General features: G+C 39.2%; 1 protein-coding gene across 1 annotated transcript; it reads right to left on the bottom strand.

The window, feature by feature from the left end:
• Positions 1–363: 363 nt before the first annotated feature.
• Positions 364–22,014, bottom strand: Gpr37 (G protein-coupled receptor 37). Its single transcript, XM_021165302.2, has 2 exons — positions 19,980–22,014; positions 364–1,823 (listed from the first exon to the last, which is right to left on the bottom strand). Exons 1-2 carry the CDS (start codon positions 20,964–20,966, stop codon positions 1,005–1,007), a joined length of 1,806 nt encoding a protein of 601 aa, XP_021020961.1. The 5' UTR covers positions 20,967–22,014; the 3' UTR covers positions 364–1,004.
• Between the last annotated feature and the right edge of the window lie 222 nt (positions 22,015–22,236).

Here is a 22,236-nt window from a genome sequence, read left to right as displayed (position 1 = left end):
TCATTTGAATGGAGTACTTCTAAGAAATTCTCATAAAAAAATTAAATAAAAAAAATCAAGAAGGACTACTATAATTCAGAGCACTGCACATATGAGCCATACAACTTCAGAGGCTACTGTTCTGTGGACAGAATCAGATGACAAGTACACTGTTTCTCGGCTTTCAGTCAGCCTATAATTCCTCCTGGGAAAACCTGTGCCTCCATGTGCCAGATCAAAGGTAGATGTAGAATACAAAGAAAGAGAACTCTCCACCTACTCTTCTGTCTATTCATATTTTACAAATATGCAGTAGTGATTTTACAGCTATGTGTGAATATTAAAAATGCCTCATTTTAATGTACAATATAGTTTTATGAGTTATGCAGTTAAATAGTATTCTTTTTAAAATACTTCCTTATAACACAGCGATTCACTCCTTTAAAGTAAGATGTAATTATAAAACAGTAAGGCCAGTTTTAAACTGTGCATAGGACCAGCAATTGTGTATTTAAGGCAATTAAAAAATTTATTGAGTCTTGGTTAAAAGTAGATTGACAGTCATGTTAAAGAAGGATGAGAAGTTTATTTGGTGCTAAGTTGCATGGCTGGAAAAAAACAAACCATTTCAAATACAATGTACTTCCAATCACAACTCAAACACAAAATAACTAGCAAAATCCCGGGCCTGCCTTCAATATACAACGATTATGTTTTTAAAAGAAAGAAAGAAATCAAACAATTAATATTGTTAAGGTGCAATAACTTTTGAATAAAATATTAGCACCATAGCAGAAAAAAATGATCTGAGACTGTTGGCCTCCTTCTTCTTACATAACTAAATAGAAACATTTTTTCCCAGAGCACAAATATTAATTTGCAAAATCAGTTCTAGAGTAGTTAATATGTCTTCCTCTACTTGCTTTTCAAAATGTTTGCATTGTTCCCCTGTAAGGAAAAATATGGAGTAAAAATTTTCACAGAATATGAAAATCGAAGAAATCAGAGCTAACCAAGCCGTTCCTTCAGCAATGAGTCCCCACAGAAGCAAAAGTGGACATCTCCCTGCGGATAGTACTGAAGGGCGACAGCTCCAGTTCTGTGGTGTACTCGTTGTCGTTGTCGTCACTGGTCACAGTGGAAGACTTCTGGATACACTCCTCGCAGCAGCAGCAGCAGCACTCCATGAAGGCCCTGCTGAAGGGTCTGCAGAGGCAGAAGAGGAGCACGGGAGTGACACAGGACTTGAAAAACAAAAGGAACTGGCTGATGATGTTGAGCAGGTCCATGGTCTGCTGAGAGACGCCCGTGGCCATGTAGGCAGTGACAATGTTGCAGATATTCTCAGGGATTATGCAAAACCCATATAAAATGGTCAGAGCCACCACTGTGCAGTTCATCTGGCTCTCTAGATGGATCTGCCGCTTGTTACCACGGGTACTGGCCTTCTCCGCTTTGCGGATCTTCCGAGCAGTCACTAGAGAGCAGGTGATGGTGAAAAGTGTGGGCAGACAAAAGTAGCAGCCAAAATACCACCAAAGCCTTGCACCATCATAGGTGAGAGCCAAAACATAGATTGTGTCCGGTAAATCGGGAGAGATCTTTATGACACACCGTTCTGCAGGAGCCTGGCCACTAAAGCCCAAATCCTCCTTGCTCAGCTGGCGGAGGACAACTTCCGGAAGGGCCAAGAGCAGAGCACCAACCCAGATAACTGCAAGTTTGGCAGTGGTGGAAGAGCAATTTTCAATCATTTCATAGTACATCTGGACGTTGGTGGCAGCCCGGAAGCGATCTATGCACAGTGCACATAAGGTGAAGGTAGTAACACCCAGCGAAGCCACCTGTGAGGGGGACACATAATACAGAGCTTTTGAGAGATCATAGCATCGAAAATTAAAGCAGGAGGGAGGAGACAACAGGGGAGGTGAGAGAAGGGCAAAGTAGAAGAAGGCAGGGAAGAGTAGAAGAGGGAAGGAACGGGGCATGGGAAGACAGAGAACTCAAGGAGAGCAGAAAGCAGGGGAAATGAGTGCACGCACACACACACACACACACACTCTCTCTCTCTCTCTCTCTCTCTCTCTCTCTCTCTCTCTCTCTCTCTCAAAAGTAAGTCGAAGCAGGAAGGTAAACTTGACCAATCATTTTAATCATTTGAGCCTATTGGAGAGAAAAATTGTATTTTCTGGATGATACACACACAGAGACTGATACACACACACACACACACACACACACACACCAAGGAATGGTAGTAGGGAAAGTAACGTACTTCTATAAAGGTCAGCAAGTCCTGTGTGATTTTTCTGTCACAGATAAGAACCTCTAGAGGCTGTAAGAATGTCAGTCACTGTGAAAGTACCAGCCATCAGGACATCTAGATAAGCAGCAGAGACTGGCTTGTGTCTCGTTTTTATTACTTCAAATGGTCACGTTTTCCCTGGTGGGGCTCAGAACTGCCATACACAGCCAGTGCTTCTGAGCTGATTGTTTCTCACAAGCTCCTCAATTGGAGAAATGTCCCCAGTGTTTTCTAAACACAAAATAAAGGATCCCTTCTGCTCCTTTTTAAGGCATACACTTCTGAAAAACAAGAAAGGGAAGTTCTCTGGAGGCCAAAATCATTGAGAAAATAAATTTCAAGTTAGTTGCTTACACTCCCTTTCCTTCATAGGGTTTCAAGGCAGTTTGGTGCTACATGGTAGCTGTCCATGTGTAGAGATAGAAGATGAACCTAGGACCAATGTAAGTAATGGAGCTGAGAAGACAGTACAGTGGGTATCAAGCCTGATGACCTGAGATTGACTCCCAGAATCCACTTTTTGCAAAGAGAGACTTAATATTAGCAAATAGTACTCTGACATCTACTCAGATGTGCTCTGTTGTACACCTGTGGATGCGTGCATGTGTGTGTGTGTGTGTGTGTGTGCGCGCACACACACACAAATAAGTAAATGTAACTTACTTTGAAAAACAAACGTGGGTAAGGATTGAAGCAGACACCTTTATGAGTTCAGAATTCTCCCAAAAGTGACACATTTAAGTGTGTAAAGGGGACAAGGGAACAACAGACATTGGAGAAATTTAACTACATGATAACATGGGTGTATTGGGAATCAGTGTGAATTGGGGCAGGGGTTTCAAATCGAAACTAGGAGAGCAACTTAGATGAAATGAAGTCTAGAATTTGCACCAACTATGTAAGATGGAAAAATCGAAAATGGAATTTTAAATCATTAATGATGTCTGAGAGAGACAGACGTAAATCCTCTTTGGAAGGGCTCAGAGACATCTCATAAATAAGGGAAACATGAGTTAACAAGATCAAAATCACAATATACAAAACAGCCACCTCTATGAGTTCACGTGCTCAATGAAACAAGCTACGGGACAAAACATCAGATTATTATATTCATCATGAAAAAAGTATGTGGTAAGCACAAACATCCATTAAATGTAAAGGAAAAAGATGAGATGCTTAAATAAGGCAAAAATACACATAAAATAACCATGAAAAAATGCATAGAAGAGCCAAGATAGTGTCTAGTTCTAACTACAGGAAATACACTGGAAAACAGTTTGACAGATAGAATACCACATCTAAATATCACTGCTCTTGTGTGCTTGTGGTTAGATATCCTAGTTAGTCAGTAGTTCCAGCTCAAGCAGAAATATATTCCTGTCATTCACAACAATACTTTCCCAAGACTATATAGTACTTTTTTTTCACTTATGCAAAAATTTATCTTTTGTTTATTTTACACAAAATATATTACTTAACTTACAAAGCATTTCAAATACTTTCTAAAATACATTAAAGCAGATTGATTTTTAAAACTATACAGAACTTTTAAATGAATATCAAAGCTAAAATTAATCTAGTTTAATAACATCTAGATAAATAATTTTGCCTGCAAATTAATTTTTGCCTGTACCAATTCTTAAGCTTTAGGACCTTGTGCATATAGATCAAAGCTCTATTACTAAACTACATCCCTAGCTAAATGGATTATTTCTAAAACAGTAGAACAAAAAATAAACACAAAGCATATAAAGAATTAACTCAGCACTCAAATTTACTTTTACAGTAAGAAAGGGGTAGTTGGATAAGTAATTTTGTCTTTTACAGACAAATTATACTTTCTAATTATTCCGCCATCATCCAAACATAAAGCTGTAAAATGAAGGGGGGGGGTAATGTATGTGTATGTATGATTGTGGGGGCCAGAGGTGGACATAGCATCTTCCTCAATTGTATCCACTTAATTTCTTTTTTCTTTTCATTTTTTAAAGCATTTTTTACTGGATATTGTCCTTATTTACATTTCAAATGTTATCCACTTTCCCAGTTTCCCTCCCTCCCAGAAACACCCTATCACATCTTACCTCCCCCTGCTTCTATGAGGGTGTTCCTCCACCCACCCACCCACTCACACCTCCCTGCCTTCAATTCCCCTATACTGGGGCATTTATTCAGTCTTCATAGAACCAAGGACCTCTCCTTCTATTGATGCCTGACAAGGCCCTCCTCTGCTATATATGCAACTGGAGACATGTGTACTCCTTTGTTGATGGCTTAGTACCTGGGAGCTATGGGAGGGGGAGGGTCTGGTTGGTTGATATTGTTGTTCTTCCTATGGGGTTGCAAACCCCTTCAACTTCTTCAGTACCTTCTCTAACTCCTCTATTAGAGACCCTGCACTCAGTCCAATGGTTAGCTGCTAACATACGCCTCTGTATTTGTAAGGCTCTGACAGGGCCTCTCAGGAGACAGCCATATCAGCATGCACTTCTTGGCATTCACAATAGTGTCTGCATTTGGTAACTGCATATGGAATGACTCATCAGGTGGGACAGTCTCAGGGTGGCCTTTTCTTTCCCAAGACTATATATTCCTAATCTAAATGTACTATGATAGTTTAATGTGTCAACTCAGCTGCATAAAAAACACCTACAGAACGCAGGATAAACACATATAGTTGTGTCTGTGTTCAGAGGTTAGAACATGAGGATTCTAACCTACTAAATGGTTTGCATCCTAGATGGGCTCAGGATATGATAGCTTTGTATACAGAGGGTAAATGATGAGAGGAGGAGCCTTGTTAGGGAGGTAAATCATTGGGGTAAGCCCTTAGATGTTTATCTCATCTACCTTCTTTCCTGGGCCTTTCTCTCTTTGCTTCATTCTGTCAAGAGGTGAAATAAAGATGCTCTCCCAAAGCCTACACCATAGGCTCCACACCAGGATGCTCTGCTTAAGCCTCCACTCTGCTGCTTTGCCCCAGCACCTGAGGGCAAGCATGAGTTCTTCCCTAAGTTGTATACGTCAAATACTTTGGTTACAGTAATGCAAACAGTACCAACACACAAACAATCACCTGTCTACATAATAGTCCTTAAGCATCAGGCATATTCTAGCGAGGCACAGAGATATACACCCAGTGTATGTATGCATTTCTTTTTTGACACCAACACTAAGCCAAGCACTGTACTTGATACTGAGTATATAGATGGGAACAACAGCAATCCTTCTACATCACAGTCAACCAAGAGTGGAAGAGAAATCCTATAATCACAACTCAACACCTGAAACAAAATTCACCCTGACATTTGGTGCGATATATAAGAAAGTTAGAGTTTAATAAATATGGCCATTTTTTACAGATTTAAATAAGGGCAATTAAAGTGTTAATGGTTCTATATAAAGAAAGTCTGCAGGCAGATGACATGCTTTGGACTTTGCCCCAGAAACAAGGTTAAGTGTATTTATTCTTGTGACTGCTAATGGAGATGTTTTAAGACATAGTTAGATATTGTAGTTTGAAAAAAGAGCCAGAAAATTAAAAATATTTTAATATCAGTTATTTTAGAACCCAATGGGATCACAATAGCAAAAAGAAAATGATAATGCTCAGACATGTGTTGTTTATCTGCCATGATCAAGCTGCCACTGTCCCCAGAGCTATGCCAACGTGCTTTGTGGGTTCTGTCCAATATGCTTTCTCCTTCCCACACAGGACACATCACACAGTGTCCCTGCACTCTAATATGAAATGTAGTCATAGCCCGTGTCATGATTTTTATTATTATTGATGAGAATTATCTAAAACCAGGATATAATAACACTTCAACTGCATGAAAAGCAGAAGGCAAGAAAAATTTACAGCAAAGCTCTAAACCTGTTGGATAAAGAGCTTATGGTTGAGCTTATGGCAATAATACTTCAAGTTCTTTGCGAAAATCCCCCCAAAATACCCATATAAGAAGCATCAATAATTTATAGCTGGGAGAATGAGAAGCCATCTGTACATTCCCATTGAAAACATTAACTTTCAAAGATGAGGAAGAGTTGGAGGGAGACAGAGAGTCAGGAGCAATGTGATACAGATCCTCATTGAAAAAGTTCCTAGACAATTTAGAAAGAAATAAGATTAATATTAATGTTTACAAAGATCAGTCATTCCTCATGATGAATATTTGCTTCTCATTTCTTTTTGAGATGCTAAACAATGCTACAAGGGAGGTCTACCTGGCTCTCATTAGTTTCTAATGAGGGTTTTTAAAAATGTCTGCAACCATACTTGGAAGAAAATTTATAAAAGGACTGGCATTATTTAAAGGTCCTCATCAAACAATGCCATGTAAAAATTACAGATCATTATATACACTTTCCACAATTTGTGTCTTCATTTAAGGTTTTGAATTGTTTTACTTCTCTTATGAACGTAAAACAAAGAAATCCTCAGATGCTTACGTATCAACACATCCTCCCAAGAGACTCTGGGCAGCCTCACTAAGGAAATGTTTAGTGCATAGTTCCCTGTTGTCTCTGTCACTATCTATTCAGAGTCTGTGCACAAAGATCAAGCCCCTGAGGTTTGTGATTCACATCTTTTTAAAATAATGAATAGTGGTTATGCTAAAAGGATGTCTCTGTAAAGCAGAATCCAGACGCTCTGAGATGCAGTCTCTTAGAGGCTCAGCACACCTGTTTGTTGGTTGTTTTCTTTCTTTACTTACAAAGAATACCCAATGTATAGTAGGTATCCTTTTCTTCCTCTTATTCTTTCTGATTATTAATTTAGGAATTTCTAAACTCTAACCCACACATTACAAGCACTACTATATGCATCTCTTAAGTCTGAATCAGTTGCAGAGAATTTCATGAGAAGAATAAATATAAATGTGTGGGTAGTAAATGGGAATGATAGATTGCCAGCTACAGTGACTGTGGAAGCTGTCTCTTAATGAGAACATGTTTGGGGAGGGGAAAATAAAAGAACATGTTCCCAGTCTAGGACAAAATAACATTTCCCAGTTTCCATATACTTAATCTCATAACAAATATCAAGACAAATTTTAAGCAAGATTTACACATACTCCAACTCTGCTCATGAATACTGTTGCTGTATTTGACTGAAAGACAGACAACTCTCAAAGCTTCTGCATCAGGGTAGGATCTCAACTACATCTGTCTTGTGCTGTAGTTGTATTGAGCAATCATTCCAGTTTTGTGTGCAAAATTCACATTGTACCTGTATCTAGCTCCGTGTTTACAAATTGTGCTTCTCTCTAATAGCCTGAACTGCAGTTAAGACCTCACAGAAATAACTTGAACTTAGAAAGGTCATGCCAGCATCATAAAGTGTTATTGAAGGAGACAGTAAGAAAAGCTGGGCCATCCCAAATGCTGATAGCCCTTGAAATGCAGTTGCCAACAGCAACCACCATCCAAATGTCAGTCTTAGACCTTGATGCTCTCCCGCTGTCCCACCTGTAGCCCCATTGCCCCAGATATTCTAAAAAAAAAATTCACTCATGCACCAAATTTGATGATGTGAAAGAAATTGAAATGTGGAAAAGTCTCTGCTAAGTAATTCCCCAAATTATTTATATAAGATTTTAGCACATGTAAAGATTTAGCTGTTTATCTCAGAGACAAATTGATAAAAATCATCAGAATAAGGAGTGTTGGCCCAGATTCTGCATACTCAAATACGAAATCTACCATGTCATTAAAATGCCTAAATGTTAAGATAACATGAAAAGATTCCTATCACATTTTAAATATGCTTGTTTACTTGACGCTTATTAAAATTCTATGAAGATGAATAGTGTGATTATATGCAATTATAAAACTGTATCATGAACTCTCGATCTTCTTCATATAATGACCATATCTGATGGCTAAAATTCAGTACCACTGTGAAGCATTCTCTTAGGAGGAAGGCTTTTAGGCATAGGCTTAGGTAGATAGTTCTCTGGTGTAACACCTGAGCTGGGATGAGTGAGGTGCACTCTCTTACGAACTAAATGGCAATAGGGAAAATACTTAACAGCAGAAGCAGTAAACACTCTTGATAGTCAAGGCTATTCATTTTGAGAATTTTGAGACTAGAAGAACGCTAGAAGTAGAGAATTTTAGATACTGGAAAGGTAAGTTATTAAGGGATCCATATCAAAATGTAGAAAAGGCAACAGAATAAAAATAAAAATCTCAAAGATCTCTCTTTGAAACAATGTTCTGCTGTTCTTTGTATCTCAGAGGAGCAACAATAAAACTCCTCCATCTCTGGCCCAGTCATCATCTTGTGCATGGAGGCTTCATAGAGCTGTAGCCAGGGACAAGATGGAAACAGCAATAGTCCATGTCTGAGAAAGGACCCAGGGAAGCTGTAGAGAGTACAAACTTAAGTACAGTATGTGCTTAAGGGTCACTCTCCTCAATCAAACTTGAAGTGTGATTAAGACAATTTCAGCAGCATGGTGGACATATTGAATTCTATTTTTAGTAGCAAAGAGAGTGTTACATCAGCCCAATGCTATAAACATGAATGTTTATTCATACACACATAGACACACACACATGTACATGCATATATAAAAATGTATATATGCACACATACCTATAGCAATATACATATATTATATCATGCTTCATAACAAGAATGATAGTGAACAAGGCATATATATTGTCCACAATTGGCATCATATCAAAAGTAGAACTCCTTTGTCACCTCCTATCTGCTCCTGTATAGCTGACAAGGAGACATCCCTACAGGTGTCTAACTAGCTTCCTAAGCTGACCAAATGATAAAACTTTCCAGATTATACATTCCCAAAGGTTATGATCTGCATCTTGGAAAATAACACCAATTACTATATAAGCCATCACATTGGCATAAACTTGGGATTTGGCTTTTTAAATTACATACTAACAACTGATATGGTCATGAATTATACCATAAGGAATGCATTCAAAACTGTAGGCTGAAACAATGAAGTACACAGGCAAGAGACCCTGAAGACCACCCAGAATTTGGCTCTCAATATGCTTTCTGTTGGTCCTGACATGTACAGTGACCCTCATAAAGTTGAAAAGATTTTCTCTTCTTTAGGAAAATAATAGCCCAGAACAAAGGTCATTCATTTCATCTATCCCTTTCATCATTCAAACGATCATTTAGTGTCTGAATAGCAAAGCTTTCTTTTATCTTCTGATACATTTAAGAGATGGAGCTCGTACATTGGTAAATTTGAAGACTTATGAAGTGCTTCAGAATGTATATTTTAGATTGAGGTCACTTGTTACAAGTTACATGGAATTTTATGTTTTAAATGTTTTACTAACCCGAACTGCATGCCATTTTTAATTTCTATGTAAAAAGTTTTATTTCTAACTGTAGTTAGGATAGAATTCACATGATATTTCAGTTCACATCTAATCCCATTAGAGACAAGTTATCATCCTCCCCTTGACCAACTTTCCTTCATAAGGAAGAGGGTAGTGTAGACTCCTCCCTTTACCATGGACTCTGTAGGCTATACCACTGAATAATACAGAGAATTTTAAAACTAAAATGGAAGTTCAAGGAATAGCTTCCAGAGCTTAGATCTAAATTTTGTTATAGAAGATAATCAAATCAATAAATACTTTATAGTGAAACAACACAAATATAGTCCCCTGCCTAGAAACTGCAATGTTGTTTAAGAAACCCCTCATCACTGGCAAGGCTGAACTAAAGAAACTCAACTGAGACTCCGACTATCAAAGACCATGTTCTTCTTGGACATTTTTATGATGCCGTGTCCTGTATTTCTGCTCAGCCTTGTTGATGACAAATTTAAGACAGCTATGTTACAGCACTGAGGAGAAATAACATCAGCAAGGTATGGATGACAATGTCTTTAGGGAAAGAGTCAATGTGAAACTCTCTTCTTCCATGAGAACGAAACCAAATATCTCTTTCAAGCACAAGTGATTTTAAAGGTCAGTGGTTTCCTAGTTTCTTTTAAGAAATACTACAGAAAAAGTAACCACAGGGTCCTAATGGTAGGAGACATACTTTATAATTCAAAATAGAGTGGGATACATTGTTCTCATTGCTCAAGAATTTAATTCAATGAAATAGTAGGTCCTGAAAACATTTCACTAATACCATGTGGAAAGGACCTCAACACCACAGGAGACAATCTTCAGGATTTACATATGAAGATTCATAACATCAAAAAAAAACTTCTACAAAGGTTAAAATAAAATCAGCAGAATAGATACAGCCTACAAAATAAGGAAAGGTGTTTTGGAAAACACGAATCAGATGGGAATTTCTATTAAAAATACATAAAGACTCTAAAATGTTAAACATTGAAAAGGATATTTAAGCAATAAAGTAACTAATGATCTAAATAGACAGTTCTTGGAGAAATAACAATTGATCAATGGGTATTTGAAAAAGCAAAAACATGGGCAGCCACTGATCATATCTAAGTGATAACCTCCTCAAGACTCCTTGAACTCAAGTGAGAGTAGCTATCATGGCGGTGGGGCAACAAGTGTGGCGAGGATGGAAAAGGAAAGGAAACTTCATTCACTGCTGGTGAAATCTTAAAACTTGTGAATATTCCTCAAAAACTACAAACTGAAAAAGATCACTATAATACCCAGCTATAGCACTTTTGGACAGTTATAAGATCCAGGTTAACTTTTTCAAAGACACCTGTGTACTTATGTTTAGTGTTACAATAGCCAAGAATTAGAGAGTGAAAATTTTTAAAATATTGTACACAATGGACTTTGATGCAGCCACAAAGAGAAGTTCAAACAAACATAAAATGGAATTTGAAATTACAATGTTAGGCAAAATAAGTTATATTTAAAAAGACAAGTACCACATGTTTTCTCTCATATGCTGAACACGGATTTAAAATTCTCCGTGTGTGCCTCTGTGTACATGTGTATGTATTTGTTTGCTATGTATGTGTATAGGTTATGAAACTAGAAAATGATCATAGGATGGGAGGAAGTGATCTTAAGGGAACTGGGAAGTAGAGTAATGGATTAAATGTGTTAGGAAAGCAAAAGTTGGTTCCATTAGAGGAAGAAAGTGAGTCAGCTGGAGAAGAAGGTAATGAATGAGAACAAAGTATACAGACACATGTAAGAAAATGCCCTGTTGAGACTCACGTTATGTATAGTCACTTGCAAAATTAGTCTTTAGAAAACAGAACATAAGAAAGACATAGTGGGCTGGAAAATTGGGTCCGTAGTTAAGAGCACATGAAGTAAGTACTGAACTTTAGTTCCTAGCGTCCATATGGAAGTTCACAAACATCTATACTTCCTCTTCCAGGGGATCTCATACCCTCACTTGCTTTCTGCAGGTATTAGAGATGCACATAAATGTAGACAGGTACTCATATAGAATATAAATGAAAAGTAATAAGAGCCTGTCAGTCTTTTACAAAAACAGTAATCTGTGGAGATTCTGTCTAAGCTATTGGTCCATTTGCCAAAGGTTACTAGAAAAAAAAGTAGAGAAATGATTAAGATTGAGAGCAAGTTGTGAAACACCCAAGAGAACACATAAAGTAAGCAGAACTCTTAGCAAATGAAAAGCACCTTCTACTAAATCTTCCCTTGGAATCAGAAGACACTACAGAGAAAGATCTGGGGAGTTCTAAGCAGTTTTCTTCACATGAAATTGAATCTACTTGCTTAAATAACTTCTATAAAATAGGGAACTATCTAACCAAGGTCATGAAAACTGTACTCTAACTTTGCTTTTATATCTAAAATGTTTAATACATCTATTTATATAGCATCTTTTGTTTACAAGTAACCCTAGGGAACAAGGACATTATTGTTGAGAGAACCCATTCATTTGGGCCATGAATGGCAACTTATTATGCCAGTGGTTAAGGGACTAACACCCAGTCAGGAAGGGACAGGATGAGCACTGGGTACTTTCCTTTCAAACCCTAAATGGTTTGAACTTGTATGCCTTTGGACTTTTTTTTTCCCTTGCATTTTCCATAATCTTCATCCTTGCAAGACTTCAGGGCAACTTCACTAGCAGAACACTGCAGACCACGAGAGAACACACTCAAAAGAACTGTTGTTAATCAGATTGCTGTAAATAAGATGACCTTTTTCAAAAAGGTCTTCATTTTAGAGTATGGTTGATAACCATGGCAGGAACATGCTTTGATTAGTGTTTCCAAAACCAAAGACAGTACAAATAGAGAAGCAAACCCTGTTTCTTATGCGTGGATAAGCTGTAAATCAAAGGGGTTTTCACAACCATAAGTCCATAAGATAAGCTTTCTTGCCATTGGAACATAGATAATGTGTAATTTAACATGTCCACATCTCACACAAACCAATGCTAGTCTGTCATATCTAGCCTATGTTTATACGTGATTTTATAATGTCACTGAGAAAAACAACTTCTGACTGCCATTTTAGCCTCCTCTTGCATACTTTGGTGTTGTGTCAGCTTAATAACAGGTTGACTCTTATCTAAAAATCAAATGAGATTATTTTAAAGCCAACATATTGCTTCAAAACTTGTCTTGATCAGGTATTTTTTCTTTCAAGTCTAGCTTGAATTAAGGTTTCCTTTTAACTAAAACTTCTATAGCACAGTTTATTCCTTCCATATTTAAAAAAAAGTCATTTAAATTTACCTTATCTAACATTATATAGCTAAGCATCTGTCAAATGTTCATTAATTTTAATAGGAGAGAGTTAAGCAATATTTGTATCATTTGTCTTAAAATATGCTACCCTCTTGAATAAACCAATCTAAAGATATTTTCTACCCTACATTTATTCCCAGTAATTAGAAATTTGTTTCATAATATCATGTTTTCCCAAGTTCACAGTACAGCTTACAATTCTTGGTACAATTATGATGATTTTCACTCATCTGAAGGGGAATCATAGCTTCTTAACTGGGTGCTTGGGTAAGTACTGAAGAATAATCGACAGATTTTCAACTTATTTCTGTTGTCATTACTCAAATTGGTCTGTGTGACAGTAAATGTAAAGTAAAATATATACTTGTAGTTGAATATTCCCGCCATTCTTGAATGGTATTGAAACAACATGTTAACATGAAATTTCTTAGCTTTTAACTAAAATTCTGCAGTCAGTAATCTGAAAAGGAAATCGCCTCTATTCAGTCCTCTTCCAAAAGGCAAATATTTGCAATTCTGACATCTTGATGTGAATTAATTTATCAGACCATCTTTCTTATAAAAAATATATTTGAACAAAGGACAAGACACAAGACAGAGAAAGTAAGAAGACAGGGAAGATGGGGCATGCTAATACAGGGCTCTTTCGCAACAAAGTAGCAGCTGTTAATAGAGTCACAGACCTAATGACAGAAAGCCATTTTAGGCAAGGATAAAATCAGTGATCTGGTCCTCATTAATGCTATGAATCATCCAAGTACATACAGAAGGATAGCATTAAAAAACAGTCATAAACTCACAAGCAGAAAGTATCTGCCCTTTGTAGTAAATTTGATACTAAGATTATAGCCAGTGCTTTATGGATATGATCTAAATAATCAATATCCACTTTGCAAATAGGAAGACCCCAAAGTTTGAAGCTGTAGTAAGTTCATTCTCTACCATAGAAATTTAGATTAGATCACCATTTTGGCACAAAAATAATATTCTAATGAGGATACTTAAGAGTTAGTCTTGGCAACATGATTGAGTTAATTAGGGAAACTTGGCAGGTAAGTTCTTGAGAGATAAAATGAGGAAGTAGCCTTAAAGGATAGACACATGACTCCTACATCAGAGACAAATCTTGGTTTCTAGATGCCTGTCAATCTCTCTCTTCCCTCAGTCCACATCTCAGACATAGGTCTATGAGCTTCCAAAGTGACACAATTAAATATGTTTGCAACACATTAACAAGAGGGGGGGGAAAAGTCCATGCAGCAACATAAGGAGCTAAGTAGGTCCTCACCTGCCCCACCTTGGCTATGTTCATAAGATCAAGCAAGAATTTTATTTCATGGTTTCTTTGTTTATATCTTTGTTTTGTAGCCATTGTTGGTTCCTTTTCTTTGTTGAAAGGCCCTTTGCTGACAAGTTCAGGATACCTTGGAACCCTTCAGGAAGTCAAAGTCCTCAGAGTGTACACTAGAGAAATTAATTTAGTTCTTGGAGAACTCTAGTCTTTACGCTTTCTTTCTCCTAGTTTGTAATAATGCACAAAGTATCCCCTTTGTCTGTCTTCCTTCTTAGCTTCTCTAAGGTTTTACTAAATGCAATGCATGGCTTTGGGATTATAAAAAATGACTCTATGTATCACTGCATTGTTAAAAAAAAATTCTAACATTGTTAATATTTGTATAGATCAGTGTTTCTCAACCTGTGTGTGGTGACCCCCATGGGGTCAAATGATGCTTTCATGGGGATCACCTAAGACCACCAAAAACCACATATACTTGCATTATGATTCATAACAGTAGCAAAATTATTGTTATGAAGTAGCAATGAAAATAATATGGCTGGAGGTTACCAAAACATGAAGAGCTGTATTGAAGGATCACAGCATTAGGAAGGTTGAAAAACACTTGGTATTGATTAATCATTATTAAATAAAGATAGTTCTTTTGTCATTTATATAAAATTTGTATTTTTTTAAAAATGTCTAGTGCCTTTCTCTTTGATGCCTTGTGTTTTTAACTTTTTATCATTTCATATTAAGAAGCTAATGAGCTTATAAAAACAAGAATTAAAAGATTTTCGTACTTGTGAGTTCAATATTGATGTAAGCAGTAGAATCATCTAAATTAGTGGTGAAAGTATAATTGAAAAGAACATTATATAGGGGGCAGAGTTTTCAATTGAATTTCTCTGTCTTTGGTCATAACTCATTATGATTGTGAACTGGTCCATCTGAGACCATTCTGGAACTTCTCCCAATGCTTCCGTAAAGCCTATATTACAGTATTAGTCATGCTGTAGAATACTGTATTATTCTTTCAAAACTTTAATAACCATAGGTTATCCGGGATATTTATCTTGGGAAACTTTCACATATTATCCCTTTGCTACATGTCCTAATGCATTGCCTTTCACTGAAGAAAACGCTAATAAATGTGTAATGAAGGAAAAGGTGGTGGATCAATGGAAACCTGATGACATATATAAAAAAGGCTCATAGACACTGATGAATTATTAAGATTGTTCTTAGTCAGTTATCAGGTGCTACTGTTTTATACATAATCTTTAAGAGCTTAATGTCAGATAATAATCCCTAGAAGAGAAACCATGAAGAAAACATTTCTCTGTTCACGCTTCACTGATGAGCCTGTAATACAGTCTCATTTGGACAACAACCACATTAGCTATTTGAAGCCGAAATTTGATTATTACGGTTTTTATTTATTAAGCTCCAATTTCCGTTAACTTCACCATATATACAGTGCCAGGATAGAGGGGTCAATGAAAGCACAGTTTGGAAAACTGATTCTCTTTCTTGCTAAACTCTCCAGCTAAATATTTGCCCATGCTTGGAAATGTAGAAAATGATTACAACAGGATTAATGGGAAGTCATAAAATATTTGTTAAGTACCATTCTCACAGACTGAGTCCATTTTCCCTGCGAAAATTATTAGTAACTTTCAAATTGCTCATAAAACTGCATGTTTCCACTTAAAAGTCCATCAGAATACCTAATAGCTAATCCACAGCTAAAGCAAATTCGGCATCTGCTGGGATAAATGTGCTATTAATTGAATGTGGGTTTTAGGAAATTCTGTGTAGAACGGCACAGTTACCGGCCATGCCATCTTTAGCACTCAATTGCCTTTCCTTTCTTCACTTGTCGGTGCTGAGTACAAGCCAAAGTAATGAAGAAATCACTTGTTTTACAGAGTTTAAAGCCAATATTTCCCGAGTCATTGGAAATGCCACCTCTTTTCATGGTACAATATTCTAGATTTTTTTCACAAATTACTTTTGGCCAGAATTCCTGGTGAGATGTGTTCCCTAGATCTCTACGCAGGGATCTGGTATCCCAATAAATTAAAATACAGATAAATCTGTGATGACCTGAGACTTATTGGAAGGTGCAGGTCCTTTAAACTATAGGGGATCTTATATCATTTGAAACCCACAATCAACATCTAAACATAAGTAATTGTTTGGCATCGAGCTGGGATCATCTGATGCATTGTTCTGACTGGCTTCCATCCATCAACTAATGAGCAAAAAGCTGTTTTGCTTACCATATTCAGTATCTGAATCATTTGGCTTTAAACACATGCCCCATGCTTAGACAACCCATACCCAAGCCTCCACAGCACACAGACACTATGTATATCTGTCTTTCTGAGGATTAGTTTCACTGGTGTCTCTGTGATAGGCCAACTTAACTGTGATGTGTCTATGATGATAGCTCCCAAATACAAGTTCTTTTTTCCCCCCACCTCGCTCTCATCTCCATTTTTCAACCATTCTATTACCTGTCATCTTTATTAGATAGATTTAAGCATACCCACTGATTGTCACGATTTTAAAAACATAAATCAGCTACAAACCATGAGATTTCTTGCAGAAACAGGATAAAACGTATGAACAGGACAATGTATGATGGTCAGGTACCAAATGGTGCTAACTGGCTTATGGTGTTATCTAGTCTAATAGATGCAGGGATTCGTTTTCAGAAAGTGCAAAGAAGTAGAAACAAAAACAAACTGCTCTCTGCATACAACTTTGCTTTATAAACAGTTTTCCAACCAGCAAATAGCAACCAATACTAATGAGTCTGTGGTCTCTACCTAGGTGCATTTGCAGAATTATGTCTTATCATTGGAATGAGAGTGGAAGCTATGGTGTCATGTCCTTCTAATTTAGTTTAGAAAGTGTAAAGCCAGTGTAGTAAGTGCTGTGGCTCTCTACCCAGGCTGCTTCTGACTCATCTCTCAAGGATGAAGCATGACCTCCCCCAGAAAATGGAGTATAGGGTATAGGAGTCTGATGGCTTTTGGTTGCATCCCTACCTAGAAACTGTTCTTCACCAAAGAGATTCACTGGGCTCAAAGATATGTCCTATATCTGAAAGAAGTTTCTACCCAGTGATGGGATCATTAAAGACTACAAAGGTCCTCTGACTCAATTCAGGATGCTCCTTCATGGCCACCCTAACCCTTGTGCTTCCCAAGCATCAAATTAGGTCTCTGAGGCAACTTCATAAACAGTTCAAATTCTCCCTCTGCCTACTTACGCTTCAATGTCAAACAAGGGTTAAACCTGATCATGGCCCAACAAAATTCACCCCCTCCCCAACCCCAAACCATATACACAAAAGCTCCATCTCAGGGTCTGAGACTTGGAAAAGCAAAAACAATGTTTTTGAGATTTGGACTATTTCATCTTGTTCTTAGAAATTGGAAATTAGGAAGTTGACATCATGGTTCAATAATTATTTTTATGAAACATGCTAAAGTATTATAAAATTTATTCAGAGGAAGAAAATGTGGTGATAGGTTGTCATATATATTTTAACTAAAAGTACTGTATAAAAATACAAAAATATGTAATACTAGTCATGTTTTTAAATTAATATTTTCAAGCAAGCTTTTTCTTCTCTAGGAAAAAGTAAAATCAAATCTCAATGATGGAGAACAGAAAAGATTATAAAAATTGCAGAAAGCTAAGCAAAACTACAGAGAGTAAAAGAAAGAGTTTTACTAACAAGAAAAAATGTTTTTAACAAAAGTCTTTATGAAAAAAAACTGACTTCAAAAGATATATAAAGTGTTATAAGTTTGTAAACTCCCAGGCTGATACAGTGGACACACAAAAACTGTAATCGCCATACTCTTAGAAGTGGAGGCAGGACGATCAGGAGTTCAAGGTCAACCTAAGCTACACCGTGAGTGTGAGGCCAGCTTCCATTACATTCCACCTGGTTTCACCAAACTAACAGCAAAATAAAAACTTCAGAGTTAAAAAGAAATTTAAATGCATAATAGACATTATACTTAGAAAAGATAGGTCTCATTAAACTAACCTAAGTTTTAATATTCTTATGTTTGATACAATTCTTTTTACTTGTGGTCTCCATTAATTGCTTTGGCTATTTGTTTCTTTCTCCAGGTCCCTTTTCCTACCTTCTTTCATTACCTTCCCACCTAATGTATAATGCAACCCCTGCCCCAATCTGTAGTTCCCAGTGAGGCAAGCCAACACAATTCCTGCTTGTGGGTTACCTCTCCTGTTTGAACTTTACACTTTACTTTCTAAATCTCCTTCTGGCACAAGTCTTCTGCATTATTACAACAAAAAGTCACAGAAAACTTAACATTGCCTTTGAAAGGATAAATGTAACATGACACCTATTCTCTTATACAATCCAACTATGTCCTCTCCCCAGTAAATGGCAGCATTTCAGAGTCTCTCCGTGCTTGGCAACAGTGAGGCCCTGGATCCTGGTAAGTAGCAACAGCTGATTTAGTAGCCATGGATGGTCCTACATCTGAGCCCAGACTGAATAACAGAGGGTCTTATTGACTCTCTGCCTCTGGACCTTCTCAGTAGGCACTGTTTGCTGTTTACTTATCTTGGAGTTTTAAGCCTGAGACAATGTTGAACACAGTGTCAACTGGCCCTGGTGCCAGACAGGATCAGAGGCTCTGGAATATTTACAGTTTCCCTTCTTGTGTTTCTATAAATGAAATGGACAGCCTGAATGGAGAAAAATCAAGGCCCAGCTGGCTAAAACCACAACTGGCAGCCAAACACTTGGTTGGGTTCCAAGAGCTGGTGTTTAAAGAGAGGCCAATTTACAAAGCAATTCCTACTGCTAGAGCAACGACGGGTACAGTAGCTCTAGCATGAAGCAGTAAAACCTTGTCTTGTTCAAACAATTTTTATTTAAAAGTTTGGAAGCTAACTCTTTTATTCTTCAGAAATATTCTTATGTTACTTGTAAATCCCTTTAAAATTGTTTATTCTTCACAGCCATAGCAGTGGCAAAATTGTGTCCTATGCTCTATAAATGTTAGAGTATAGGAGACTGGACTAAGTCTTATTTTTGTTTAAGTTTATCCAGAAAACTGAACTGTTTCTAAAAGTTAACAAGGATCCACAAAGAAGACCTAACAATGTAGAAGAAACAGTAAGGTAGACAGCTTAACCAATTTAAACTAATTTGGAGGTTCCTAATATATCATGAGGCCAACTGCAAAACTAAAATTGATGTTCTTTTATACATAAAATATAACCTCAGCTTTGGTAGTTAAAAATGAAAAAAACTCAATCGCCCCTCTTGGGGATGGCATGGTGGAGTCACAATGAAATGCTAGAACTTTAGTAAATGAATACTAATGATCCCTCCCCCACCCCACCCCCAGTACTAGGTTCCAATAAAGACAACCATGGGCCGGCTATTATTTAACCCAGGATACCAAGTCAAAAATATCATCATTTCCAGAGAAAAGCTGTACACATAGAACTATCACACACACACACACACACACACACACACACACACACCAGGCTAGGAGCAGAGGAGTTAGAAGATGGTTTAGCAAAGCTGCTTTCTTTCATACACACACGTGCTTGCATAAGTGACTGGAGGAAAGAGAAGGGATTCAGAGAAAGAAGCAAAGAGTCCCACAGGTAGGTACATACAACCGTTATTCTCCGGAAACAGAAAAAGGCAGTAGCTAGAGGTCATTACCTCGATATAGGGCACGATCTTGCAGGAGAAATCTTCCAAAAGCCACTTCTTCGTCAACTCATGGAAGATGACCAGGGGGAGGCAGAAGAAGATGATGAGAAAGTCCCAGAAAGCCAGGTTGGCCAAGAGAGAATTGGAGATGCTCCTCATGTAGTAATTGTGACACACGATGCACATCACTGCCAAGTTGCCAATAATGCCGGTCCCAAAGATCACCACAGATAAGCACATGACCGCATAGGCTCCATAGGATTCTTGGGTCAATGGGTAAAAGGGGTTCTTCAGTCTCACGCGCCTGCTAGTGGTGTTTCCACGGCGTGGACCCCCTTGGTCAGGAACCCAGTCATCTGCAGACCCGTTTTGCGGTAGTGCCCTGCCTGGAGGAGCAAGGGTCCTTCCTTCGTGTACTGCTGAAGGCCTGTGTTGGGAATCCTGGAGTTGTCCAGTTCTTCGTGGCCAGTAAAAAAGATCTCTGGGTTCCGTTTTCACACTGTGCTCCTGGCTGCTCTGGGGAATCCCATCGCTCTTGGAACTCATCTCTCCCCCCTCTGATGTCTGAAGGAAGAGTTGGGGATCCGTGGGGTCCCTTCTCCTCAAATGCCCCGATGGTTCTTTACCCTGGGCACTTTTCCATCTCCAGGCACTTGGTGGCTTGGTTGGAGGTCCCAAGGGCCCAGCAGCTGCCGCTTCTTCAATCACACCTGTGTCACCGCCCCTGGGTGGTGGGAGGTCCCAGGAGGTCGCCCCTCTCACCTCTGCTTCCAGTTTCTCTCGGGGCACATGGACTCGCAGAGCGTTTCTTGCCGAATTCCCAGGTCCACGGGCATCCCTGCTGCGGCGTTGGATCAGTGGGGAACAGCTCTCCCCCAGACAAGTTCCATTCCTGGGCTCAGGGACAAAGCTCAGGGCAGCAGAGACAGAAACCTTAAACAGCAGAAGGAGCAACAGCCGCGATGTGCGCGAGAGAGGCGCGCCCCGGGCTGGCATGGCTCGGTGAGGGCGCACCTACTAGCCTGGCTCTAGCTTAGCACCGACACCTGCTGCCAAACTTGGTGCAGAGAGTTAGGCACATGTCACATACTCACCGCTGGGTAGTGGATTGGAGCAGAAGATTGCTGGGAGGGAACAGGGCGCTTGGGGAAGGTCGGTGTCATCAACACATCCCTACAATCCTTCCACGTTTCGTGTTCTGAGCATTTCCCAGCCAAATCTAATCCAAACTCGGTGCACCCGAAGGTTCCCAGGGAAATAACAAATCCAAGAAGCTGACCTTGAAAAGTTGCGAACACCACCTGATTGTTCCCTAATGTTGCGACTGGGCGCAGCCTGGAGGAAGCCCCGCGCTCCTCCCAGCCTTTGGGTGGTGGCTGTCTTCTTAGTAACAGTTGCTCTGCTATTTACATCCTTTCCGTACTGCTTTATCCAGTCGCTAGTAGAGGTCTCTAGAGAAAAAGAAAAACAAGTCCGCTCCACTAGGGGACTGGCTGTCACAATCCCACTCTTGGCTGGCGGGGGGTTGGGGGTGGGGACCCGTTGCAAACAAGGCAACGCCGGAGCACAGAGGAAACTCTTGCTTCGTTTAACTCCGACGACTTTCAAAGGGACTGTTGCCAAGGAGAAGCCAGATTCGAAACCCGCGGCCACTGTCAAAGTTGCTGCCCCTTCAGTTCAAAGTTGACAAGTGGATGGCGCCGGCGGCTGTGCCTAGTGCACCGGCTGAGAAGGCGTGGAGTGGAGCGAGAGGGAGGAGAGGGCGCTGCTGTTTTGTGCACAGTGCTGTGGGCTGCAGGAGCTTGTCACTGCCACCACCATCGCAACCCGGGTGGAGAGCGTGGTGCCTGGAACCGCTGCAGGCGGGCGGAGCGGTGCATGGTGGACAGGGGAGGTGGCCCGGCCTCTCCCAGCCGCTCAGCCACTGCGCGGGCTTCACTCCAGGTCGCCTCCCTCTCGTCCTCCTTCTAGCAGAGCATCTGGTTTGTGGAGAGACGGGATCCCCTGGTGGTTTTACCACACACTAAACCTACACACGTTTCATTCAAGGCGTTCGCAGTAGCTTTCAATAGGAAGCTAGGAGCGTCCAGGGAACAAGGGCGGAGGCGCCGAGTCTGCGCGGCTAAAGGGGAAGAGGACGCGAACTCCATGGGTTACTGCCCTAGATAGTCCAACCAACCCGACCTAACCTGTCACCACTAAGGAGGGGGTTGGATCTCAGGACCCCCGGTGCAGGCGGGGATCCCTGGAGGAGAAGGTAGAAAGG

Source organism: Mus caroli, unplaced genomic scaffold, assembly GCF_978045245.1.
Source record: "Mus caroli unplaced genomic scaffold, Mus_caroli_1 scaffold_7, whole genome shotgun sequence".
Taxonomy (NCBI): Eukaryota; Metazoa; Chordata; class Mammalia; order Rodentia; family Muridae; genus Mus; species Mus caroli.
This window is presented reverse-complemented; position numbering and strand designations above follow the sequence as displayed.

What these genes read in the sequence shown, in the direction of transcription:
- Gpr37 (XM_021165302.2), bottom strand. Translation starts at nt 20,966, where the DNA reads ATGCCAGCCCGGGGCGCGCCTCTCTCGCGCACATCGCGGCTGTTGCTC. An exon ending in AGATCGTGCCCTATATCGAG is followed by an intron (nt 1,824 to 19,979) that starts GTAATGACCTCT and finishes TCCCCCTCACAG; the next exon opens with GTGGCTTCGCTGGGTGTTAC.